Raw genomic sequence first — 12,172 nt, forward strand, 5'->3', positions numbered from 1 at the left:
TGGTCTGTGCTCGTGGTTAACATCTGTGATGAGTTTTGCTTAGTTGCGAGGGCCATTGAGGAATGGTCTGTGCTCGTGGTTAACATCTGTGCTGTTTTTCTGTGGCAGAACGATTCATTTATGGTTTGTAGAGAAAGATTTTAAACTATATCCAATTGCCCAAGGGATATTGAAAAGTGATTGATCAATTTCAGGCAGGCACCTGTGTTGGCCTGTTTGGCATTCTCATCTGGCCAGTGGGCTGGCAGGAGGGCCTAGGCTCCTAAAGATATGCACACTGACCTCTCACCTGTCTAGCCCTGGTTTAAATCCTGACCAAACTATAAACTGTCATCCCAGTGTTTCACAGGTAGGGTGATTCATCAATGTGTGTGCTGTCCCACGGATGGACACTAAACAGGTGTCCCGTCTGCCCATCTCAGGCAAAGAAGCTACCCCGCAGCCTTGTGCTGCATAAGAAAGAAGATCTGGGTCAATGGTTAGTGATGCTCAGAACTCGGGCATAAATGTCATATGTTGAACAAGGTCATCATCGTTCTTTCCTGTGTACTCTGACCCATGCAGGTTGACCGTCATCAACAACGTACCGTTGTCACCAAGGCAACCTGCCATTGCTCCAGGCGCCACTCGCACTGAATCACTGGCGAAATTACAGCCAGCAACATCACTTCCAGGGCGTCAACCAGCTGCTCGCCATGACACACACAAACAACGCGCAATTATAAACAACAATAATAATATACGCAACCATTGCATTCGTCTCTCGCTAGAGGTTTACAAAGAGTCACCGAGCTGACAGCCAAAAGGGAAAACCAAAGCCAACTTCAAAAACCCAGAAATACTATGTCTGACCACTTGGACCAGCTCACCAGGTCATGACATGAAAAATTAAACCACAACACAAAAATATCCAACTCCAATGAATTTGCCATTCGTGTTTGCGGAGTCAGCCATGTTTTGCTTTTGGGGATCGATTGTGAAAGGTATGTCATGTAAGGATGCGTCACTATGAAATGTAAAAGAATAATTACTCCTATTAAAATAACAAAACAAATAATAATTGGTTGTTGCTATGATTAGATCGAAATTTGAGACAGAATGGGTGGAGGTGACTGTGGACTTACTTATAGGAGGGTTCTTAGAAATATCTTTCACAAACAAAATGTTCTCCACATCCACAAACAAAATTCCACGACATAATGCACAATCAAGAGTAATTAAGGTTCTTGTTAAGGAAGGTAATCATGTAACATTCAGAACACTCCCTAAAAGTGCACGTCCGTGCATGTGACGCATCTTCGGAGCAGCTGAAATAAATCTCTGCATGAAGCAGGGTGTGTGTTGAAGACACGTTTCATTTCAAGAGATGTTGCAAAAGTCTCACCGTTGCTGCGCCAACGAAGAGGAAGAGAAGCACGTGAAAGCGTCCAAACCCAATCCACTGCACCGCATCTTCCACTGTGTACGTTTCATCTCTACCTGCAGGGCATCCGTAGAAAAATGGTATCAAGCGTGTCCCTGGAACTCCCCTCCCATCCCACGCCCTCCCCTCCCAAAAGATAAACAAAACACAAGATCTTTAAGTTTGTCCACATTTGTCAGCTTTTCCGTGAACAGTATGTTCAGGGTGGTGGTTGGGGGAGTCGGGGCAGTGGGGGGTGAGAGGAGGCGACACCAATTCTCCATGTAAATATGTATCATATAGCACTGCTCCAAATGTGAGAGGGCATTACAAGTAAAATACACCAATTCTGTACATGAACACCATGCACACCATGAATGTGGGAGACTTGTTATACTAAATATCCCACTATTTGTGTTTGGTTTACTTCTATTTTACTTTATACTCTTGAACCACTGGATGGAATGAGTTGAGAACTGGTGGTGGTACTCAATCTATCCAAGATAAAGCTTTAGACAGTGGAAAAAAAAACACAAAAAAAAACCAGACAGTGAAAATGATGTGCGTTAAGTTCTGAGGTGTTGCCCTGAGTTCTGAGTTCTGAGTTCTGAGGTGATTTCAATTAAAGTGAAATTGGGGTCTAAGGCCTACATCAAGCATGTCCCCCTGGCGATTCGAAGAAATAACTTTGGAGTGAGGACAACTGGTACGAGCATGCAAGAACGTTCAAGGACCGTCGACCATTTATTCTTCTTCTTCTTCTGCCATTGCACGGCACTTGGATGCCAACCCCGATTGTGCAGACCAGTACAATGCAGACATGTTCAAGATATTGAGCCGAGGTCGGAGTACGTTACATCCAGTTACATATATGTATGTCAGAAGCAACCTTCATCCATTAAATGGACCCTACATTGTGTCGTCAAAAGGAATTTGTACATCGTCTCATTGTCTTTCAACACGGAAAGAGTAAAGGCATTTCCCTGACCGTTGCCCAAGGTAATGATGCAAATGTGCGTCATCGCTGACAACTCCGCTCCAGCCAATTGGAGCCAGGGACAGTGGTGACCGAGTCAACCAATGGGCGTTCAGAACACCAATGACGTCATGACTGAAGAACCATTCGGTGTTGCGGTTACTTAGACATGCTTATAAATGCACTAGTTCTCATCTCTTCCGAGGCGCGTGCGATTTGGTCTCTTCCGAAGACAGAAGCCTCATCCGGAAGATTGCTTTGCACCGAACAGGCAGAAGAGAAGCAAGATGGCGGCCAAACATGTATTACTCGTGCTCATGAAGGAAGAATTAGACAAAGATGACACGACATCACAAGTTGATGCAAATATTCAGATTCTGTTTTCACTTGCAAGTTTTGCTGCGTAAGTATAACCAGCAGCGTTTCTCCGTGACTGAAATTAGGCGAGGCCATTTTGTTTTTGAAGAGCCCGCGCCTCTTCTGCTGGGTTTTAGGAAGAGGCAGAAGAGTTTCCGAGAAGAGAAGAGTCCAAATCGAACGACCAGGGGAGTCTTCCGTAAGTCTCTTCCTCTTCCAGAAGTGCAAATCGCACGCGCCTCCGGTCTCTTTGCTATGAATCACCTTGAAGAGTACAGCACGAAAAGCTTCGGTGTTATTGTCATCATGGCGTGTTTGTTTTCCTGTATATTAAAATAGACAAACAAGAAATCGATGAAGTAGAAGAAGAATAAAGAGAAGAAGCAGAAGAAACAAAGGGGTTTATTTATCATGAATATTGTCATGATAAAGTAATCTGACATGAGGTTTACATACATGACGGGAAGCAAAATATAAACCAGTGCAAGTTTTTACAACTTTTTTTTTCTTTTGCATTGGGAACATCTATTTTGTATGTGCACGCCAATGCATATCCCACACCTCACCTCACCTCCCCTCACTACAATTCCCTCTCAATCCCATATCCCTTCCCTCCTGACTCAGCAAACCTACTACCTCTCAATTAGCAACATCCCTTCTCTTCCTGTTACAATCTCGACTTTTTCCATTTAGTCTCCACTTCCCACCCTTTGCAATATACAAACAAATAAATAGATGTCCCCTTTTTGGATTTCATTGACGAAATTGATGAAAATGAGCATTTGGATTTCTCCAAAACAAAAATATCAGGTAATGAATGATGTACTTGTGACATGGATTTCAAGAATTGCACATTGCATTGAAAAGTGTGTGAAGGCACCTGAGGAAACAGAGTCAAATTCAGAAACCTCCTGGAGCTGGTGATACCGATAATGTGAACTTTCCCAGGCCATCATGTCTTCAGGGGATGATTCCTAAGTGAACAGGAAACAACACATGACAACAGATTGACGGACAACATTACGATGCCACAAAAGGAGATAATTCTGGTTGTTTGCAGTTGTTTTTTTTTGGTTTTTTTGCGAATAGTTTTCCATTCAATTACATACGATCAAGTCCCACGATTTAGGCCTAAAAAAGTGGCTTTACATTTTTTTTCAACACCGATGCATTTAGTCCGTGTTATTACCAAATGCATATTGGACTGGGATTCAATTCGGAGACAGTTCACCTACTCTCCAAGAAGCGCACCGTGGGATCTTTAACGCCCAACAACTAATGCCAGCAGACGTGACGACCAGCTTGGAGTCCATCCAAGGGATTGTTTGATGTACTTCCGGATTTTCAACAAAGTTTTATAATGAGAATATGGAGAAGATAAATTAATAATTTCGACAAAAAGTCAAAGGTCAGTGTTACATAAAATCATCAATTCTCATTCGACTGACCTGAAATTTTAAGAATTTGCATAATAAGGCATTGAATTGATTCACCAATCAAAATCAAGAAGCAGATTGTTTTTAGATCAAAAGGTCAAAAGTCAAGGTTGCAAAAAATCGTCAATTTTCAATTTTGTTTGCTGTTTTTGTCATGTTTAGCATACTGAAGAAAAAGAGGACGACCAAATACAAAACGGATGCAGATGTGCTTTGCATTTTCAGATGCTTTCTAGTTATTATTACGACAATGAAAAAGTTATTATTACCGATGGTTCCAGACTTATGGGACACGCTGTATGTACACATACACTACCGGTCAAAAGTTTTGAACACCTCAATTTTTCCAGTTTTTATTGAAGTTTACGCAGTTTAATGTCTCAATGTACTCTGAAATTAAGCATAGAACAAACAAACAATTGGAGATAAAAAAGAAATCATAGAATCATTTTGTTTAACAAAATTTTATTTCAATTTTTGACTCGGCAAAGTCGCCACCTTTTTCAGATATAACCGCCGAACACACTCGTGGCATTCTTTCTACAATGGAAATCAAATATGGTTCGGGAAGTTCTTCCCAACACTTTCAGAAGTTCCCACCAATGTGTTGCACTTGTAGGTTGCTTTGCTTTCACCCTTCTGTCCAGTTCATTCCAAACCAGCTCGATGGGGTTTAAGTCTGGAGACTGTGCTGGCCATTCCATGATTTGAAGCCTACCGTCTTGTTCTTTTCCTCGAAGGTAGTTTTGACAAAGCCTGGAGGTGTGTTTAGGGTCATTATCTTGCTGTAGGATGAACCCCTGACCAACTAGGCATATACCAGAGGGTATTGCATGGTGCTGCAAAATGCTGTGGTAGCCCTTTTGGTTCAGGGTGCCAGTCAATCTGTGCAAGTCGCTGACTCTGGATCCAGCAAAAGAGCCCCAGACCATCACGCTTCCTCCTCCATGTTTGACAGTTGGTGTCACACACTGAGGAAACATCCTTTCGCCTACTTGACGGCATACAAAAACCCTGCGTGATGAACCAAAGATTTCAAATTTTGATTCATCGGTCCATAAGACCTTCTTCCAGTCTTCAGTAGTCCACTAGCGGTGCTTCATGGCCCAGGCAAGCCTCTTTTTCTTATTTTGCCATCTTAGCAATGGCTTTCTTACTGCCACTCGACCTATCAAACCTGCAGCTCAAAGTCTTCTCTTCACAGTTGAAACTGAGACTTGCTTACTTCAACAAGTGTTAAGCTGTGCTTGAAGCTGTTGTCCTGTGAGCTGCCAATCACGCAAGCGGTTGACTCTCAGAAACTTGTCTTCTGATTCTGTTGTGGCTTTGGGTCTGCCAGACCTCTTCCTGTCAGAGTTTCCTCCAGTTTCCAATATATTAATTCCTGCAGTGCAATATTGACCAAATAATGCTTCTGTGTAATAATGTGTAATAACACAATAATGTGTAATAACAGTCTGTTCCAATACTGCTTTTATACAGACAGGGGGTTTGTAATCAAGTAATCAGCAGAGGTTGGGACACCTGCAGGAATTGTTTGCATCAACTTTCAAGGCTTAATTTACTTACATTGCTGCAGGACAGCTGAAAGTTGTTAACCCATTACTTGTTCCCTGAAGAAGGCCTTTTTTTACGATATAACTGCAATTTACATTATTCTCCCATTTTTGCAAACCTAAACTTTTTTTTTTAACCTCGAGCAGTTTACTGCTTACCTTTGTACCATTTCAGGTTATTCAATGGACATTAAGCTGCGTATATTTCAATAAAAACAGGAAAAATTTAGGTGTTCTAAAACTTTTGACCGGTAGTCTATATTATATATATATATATATATATATATATATATATATATATATATATATAGTGAGAAACCACCGGTGAAACCACCTGTTCTCACCCAGATTTGGTGCCCCGCCCACCACGCGACGTGACCTCCTTTGAGCCTCACGCGATTGGTGGAGGGTCAGAGAGCGCGGTCGCCATCTTATGCAACGGACGCGACTCTCGAAGGCTCCGAGTGGGAAATAGATAAAGGGATTTCCCTTAATCTTCACGACAGCCGCGTTGGGCTGATCATTTACCGTTCTGTATTTTACGAGTGAGTAACTCCGGAAGAGAACGAGTGATTCCCGGATCTCGTGGATTGGAACCGTGAGTCAGATATTGCCTGCGTCCTGTTTGGAGCTTCTGGGGCCGACCGTTCCTGCAGGCCTTGTGCGGTGTATTCCACTCTGTTACCCTCCGAGTCCCGGAGATCGTCGATTGGAACCGCGAGTGATCTTGCCTGCGTCCTGTTTGGAGCTTCTGGGGCCGACAGTTCCTGCAGGCTTTGTGCAGTGTATTCCATTCTGTTACCATTTATGGTTTTTGTGATCGAGCCAATAAAGCATCGTGCCTTACCCCTAGAAGGCCGATTAAAACACAATTGTGTTTATTGAGTTCTCTCTGTCCACTCCGTGGACTACTTGAAGCCCGGACATTAACGTCCGTATTCCGTGCTGGGAACCATTTCACAGCCGGGATCGCGACAAATGGGTTGCTCGTCCTAGGATCTTTCAAGTGAGAGACATTCAAATTGAGACGGGAATTCGGCATCTGCATCTTCTCACCAGCGGACGCCGTCTTGGAGGAACTTTCTCGCCGTAGGACGCTGTCTTGGGTGGTGCTTCACTGCAGAATAAGTGAGCCTCGGATCCCTCCAAACAACCGACAAAAAAAAAAAAAACGTGAGTATTTGTACGTGGTATTTTTCTCATTGGCAATTTGATGTGCGGGTGATATTGTGTAGTTCGTGTCGTATTTCCCCAACAGAGCGTTGTGTTTGAGCGTTGTGTTTTGTGCCTTGTCTTATGATAACTCGTAGCCAAGCTATGTCGACCAGAGAAGTGAGAGTTCAACCTGATCATGTTGACAGTCACGTGGGTGGCGATGTGAGCGACGCAAGCAGCCTTGACCCGGTCACTCAACCCGAGATGTTAGGAAGCGATTCCATCATGACTAAATGCATGCGTTCGCCCTTCTGGACCGGGCTGACTCCGGTTCAACAACTTGACATGTATAACAGGGAGAATGACAGGGCAGAGGCAGAGCGTGCTGCGGTAGCAGAGAGAGAGCATGCGGCAGCAGAGAGAGAGCATGCGGCAGCAGAGAGAGAGCGTGAGAGAGAGAGAGAGCGTGCGGCAGCAGCAGAGGCAGAGCGTGCTGCGGCAGCAGAGAGAGAGCATGCGGCAGCAGAGAGAGAGCATGCGGCAGCAGAGAGAGAGCGTGAGAGAGAGAGAGAGCGTGCGGCAGCAGCAGAGGCAGCAGCAGAAGCTGAACACGTCAGAGAGCATGAGTTGCGAATGTTGACTGAACGACCGCGGGCAGAGGGGTCTGCTGCAAGAGTCCCGGAAACTGTTCATGTTCGTTTGCCGGACTGGACGGGAGACACGAAGCCAGAAGCGTATCTGGAGATGGCGGAGAAGTTGTTGGCTGCCGGTGGCATTGATGAGAGCTTGTGGGTCGGCCATCTTGTGAGCCATCTATCTGAGAAGGCGAGGGAGGTATATGCGAGGATGGCAACCGAGGACGCAAACAAATACAGGGCATTGAAGGCCGAGATTTTGAACGCCTATGCGGTGTCCGCATGTATTTATAGGAGAAATTTTTTCAGCTGGACTCGTGAGTCCAGTCAAACCTATGAGGAACATTCGCGGGCCTTGTTGGAACAGCTGCAGAGATGGTTCAAGGGGAGCAAGGTTGAGTTACCTCCAGCGGTTGCGGAACTCCTGGTGCGTTACCGTATCGATCAACAGCTTCCGCTTGACTTAGCATTGTTTCTTGTCGACAAAGACACTGTTTCCTTGGCAGACTGCGTCAACCTTATTGATAAACATGTTTTGGCGTGCAAAATGCTGCAAGTCACGCAGTCGCGTCGTAAGACGGAGGAGTCTGCGATCAAGACCGCCCCCCGTCTGCCCGGCGGCTGGATCGAGGGGAGGGGTTCTCCGATGCCCTCCACTGGTGGCGGTCGCGAGCCGCAGACCAGGGCAGGGCCCTGGTGCGATTTCTGCAAACGCGTGGGGCACGGTGAAAACCGCTGCTTCTCTAATCCCGCTAGTCCGGCCTACCGAGGCAACCCTCCTGTTAAGTCGGAGGGAGATCAGTGGAGCTCATCCGCCGGGCCCTCGCACACGACGGTGGCATCGGTGACCGAGGTCACTGCCACCGAGGCTAATTCCATTCATCCACTGTACCAGGATTATTCAGGGACAGCCTTAGTGGGTGGCCCTGATTCGATGCTGAAGTTTGAGGCCCAATACCTTCGGGATACTGGGGCGACACGGTGTGTTCTCCGGGCGGGGGTAGTTCCGGCCTCTCAGATGCGTTATACCGGCGAGTATACCCTCCTTCGGGGCATTGACCGGGTTCTTGGCCGGTATCCCCTTGCCCTCCTCGAGGTCCGGAGTGACATTTTTAAGGGTCCCGTGACCTGTGTGGTGGTACCCTACTACCCGATACCCGGGGTCTCCTTGCTGATTGGCAATGATGCCATGGCCAGGGAGGAGTCATTGACTCTGACCTGTGGGGGGGTCACTAGATCCCAGAGTAAACAGGCGGAGAGAGTGGCGGAGTCAGACATATCTTCACTCTGGCCCGAGGAGCCTAGCGCCTCGACTCCAGTTCCCGACGGTGACGTTGCGTCAGCTGAAGTCCACCCGAGCCTCCCGTCAAGCCACCCTCAGGTGCCGTGCTCCTCAGGGACCGCTCCCGCCATGTCGCGATTCAGCAGGAACGCTAATGCTAAGGTATATGTGGGAAACCTGGGCAATGGAGCAGCGAAAGCCGAGCTAGGGAGGGTCTTCGAACATTACGGACCACTCCGCAACGTATGGGTTGCTCGAAACCCACCTGGATTTGCAGTTGTTGAGTTTGAAGAGCCACGAGATGCTGAAGATTCGGTCAGAGCCCTTGATGGAAGGTTAATTTGCGGATCGCGTGTGTGCGTCGAGATGTCGAATGGCATGTCGCGGCGGCCTCGTTTCAGACGCCCTTTGGTCCGCAGGCCTTTCGACCCGAACGATCGATGTTACCAGTGCGGTGAAAGGGGTCATTACGCATATGACTGTTGTTCTCGACACCGGAGGAGTACCCGCCGCTCTAGGTTTCGGCCCGTTTCCTTCCTGTCAACGCTTCCCCCAACTTGAGTTTGGCCCCCTTGCCTCTCTATTGTGCTTTGTGTGAAGTGTAACTCTTGTAGGGTAGATATTAATGTGGTGTATGGTGTTAAAATTTGTGTGTGAAAAAAAAAAAAAAAAACCAAACTGGTTCATTGTTAACCTGTTAATGCCTGTTAATTGCCTGTGCGTTAATAATTGCGTTATTGTTGCGCTCTTGCGTTGCGTTGTATTGTTGCGTTGTTGCGTTATTGTTGTTAATAAGTGTTAATAATTGTTAATTGCGTCAATTGCCTGTTAGCGATTACCGCCATCATCTTGCCATGTGATTTGCACCTACTACAAATACTGGTTTTAAAAACGCCGTCTATTCGACGGGGTTTTTACTTAGGGGGGGAGGACTGTGAGAAACCACCGGTGAAACCACCTGTTCTCACCCAGATTTGGTGCCCCGCCCACCACGTGACGTGACCTCCTTTGAGCCTCACGCGATTGGTGGAGGGTCAGAGAGCGCGGTCGCCATCTTATGCAACGGACGCGACTCTCGAAGGCTCCGAGTGGGAAATAGATAAAGGGATTTCCCTTAATCTTCACGACAGCCGCGTTGGGCTGATCGTTTACCGTTCTGTATTTTACGAGTGAGTAACTCCGGAAGAGAACGAGTGATTCCCGGATCTCGTGGATTGGAACCGTGAGTCAGATATTGCCTGCGTCCTGTTTGGAGCTTCTGGGGCCGACCGTTCCTGCAGGCCTTGTGCGGTGTATTCCACTCTGTTACCCTCCGAGTCCCGGAGATCGTCGATTGGAACCGCGAGTGATCTTGCCTGCGTCCTGTTTGGAGCTTCTGGGGCCGACAGTTCCTGCAGGCTTTGTGCGGTGTATTCCATTCTGTTACCATTTATGGTTTTTGTGATCGAGCCAATAAAGCATCGTGCCTTACCCCTAGAAGGCCGATTAAAACACAATTGTGTTTATTGAGTTCTCTCTGTCCACTCCGTGGACTACTTGAAGCCCGGACATTAACGTCCGTATTCCGTGCTGGGAACCATTTCACAGCCGGGATCGCGACAATATATAAATATATATAATAGCTTGGCATTCCTGAGGAACGGGCTTATTTTAGCTGAGGATAATGACTGTACCTGAGTTGCTGTGTTGTCATGATTTACACCAATCATAATACAAACAATTATTTTGCACAAATGTATTTGTTGTGTTTGCGATATTACATTTTTATAGGCAATTTAGGTTGAAGATTTAGGTTGAATGTTTTTTTTTCAAGAAATAACCCCTCAGCACATACATAGGGGAGGGGTAGGTGCAAACTGGAAGTTTGGGATGATTACACCTCACCACCACGTAATTTAAAACACCTCACCACCAAGTAATTCAAAACACCTCACCACCAAGTAATTTAAAGCACCTCACCACCAAGTAATTCAAAACACCTCACCACCAAGTAATTCAAAACACCTCACCACCAAGTAATTTAAAACACCTCACAGCCATAAAACGCGTAATAAAAACACCTCACCACCACTAAATTAAAAACACCTCAACACCACGAAATTGAAAACACCTCACAGCCATCAAACACAGAATAAAAATACCTCACAGCCATAAAACACGGAATAAAAATACCTCACAGCCATAAAACACGGAATAAAAACACCTCACAGCCATAAAACACGTAATAAAAACACCTCACAGCCATAAAAAACGTAATAAAAACACCTCACAGCCGTAAAACACGTAATAAAAACACCTCACAGCCATAAAAAACGTAACAAAAACACCTCACCACCACAAAATTAAAAACACCTCACAGCCATAAAACACGTAATAAAAACATCTCACAGCCACAAAATTAAAAACACCTCACCACCACGTCATTAAAAACACCTCACCACCAAGTAATTCAAAACACCTCACCACCACGTAATTATAAATACCTCACCACCACGTAATTCAAAACACCTCACCACCATGTGATTTAAAAACACCTCACCACCACGTCATTAAAAACACCTCATCACCAACTTATTCAAAACACCTCACCACCACGTAATTATAAATACCTCACCAACACGTAATTCAAAACACCTCACCACCATGTGATTTAAAAACACCTCACAACCACGTCATTTAAAAACACCTCACCACCACATAATTCAAAATACCTCACCACCACGTGATTCAAAACCACCACAACGTTATTAAAAACACTTAACAACCACGGAAACAAAAGTTTGAGGGAGTCGTTAAGTGACAACACAGACACTGCCCAGATGTGTAGATATATAGATAAATGACTGCACCCAGGTTGCCGTTTTGTCATGGTTTAAATCAATCATAATTCAAACAATTATTTTGCACAAATGTATTTGTAATATACGTGATATCACATTTTATAAACAATTGAAGTTGAAAAAAAAAATTTCCCCCAAAAATGCCAAAAATAAATTTAAAAAATGGAAAGATTTTCAAAAAAAATACCCTTCGGACATACCGACAGGAGAGATATGTGCATACCAGAAGTTTGGTACGATTTCACAAAAGTTTGAGAAAGTAGTTCAGTGACAACACAACACAACACAGGACAGGACAGACACTGCACAGATATATATATATATATATATATATATATATATATATATATATATATATATATATATATATATATATATATATATATATATATATACACATTATATATATATATATATACAGTGAAACCTTGACTTACGAGTTTAATTCGTTCTGTGACCGAGCTCGTAACTCAATTTGCTCGTTTCTCAAATTAAATTTCCCCATTAAAATGAATTGAAATGCTATTAATCCG

At 44.8% G+C, this 12,172-nt stretch overlaps 1 protein-coding gene across 11 annotated transcripts in view; it reads right to left on the reverse strand.

Annotated features, from left to right (window-relative positions):
• Window positions 1-12,172, reverse strand: part of SVOPL (SVOP like) — a 306,199-nt gene that overhangs the window by 277,646 nt on the left and 16,381 nt on the right. For all 11 annotated transcript variants that reach the window (XR_013622418.1, XR_013622419.1, XM_078772099.1 and 8 more), the window contains 3 exons: window positions 3,616-3,709; window positions 1,385-1,479; window positions 588-686 (listed from right to left, as the gene is read on the reverse strand). Coding sequence is in view for 9 of the 11 variants with exons in the window: in XM_078772099.1 (XP_078628225.1) it covers window positions 588-686; window positions 1,385-1,479; window positions 3,616-3,709 (288 nt within the window). In the remaining 2 variants the exon portion in view is untranslated. The remainder of the gene's footprint in view (window positions 1-587; window positions 687-1,384; window positions 1,480-3,615; window positions 3,710-12,172) is intronic.

The sequence above is a fragment of the Myxine glutinosa genome, chromosome 1 (genome assembly GCF_964187855.1).
Source record: "Myxine glutinosa chromosome 1, kmMyxGlut1.1, whole genome shotgun sequence".
Taxonomy (NCBI): Eukaryota; Metazoa; Chordata; class Myxini; order Myxiniformes; family Myxinidae; genus Myxine; species Myxine glutinosa.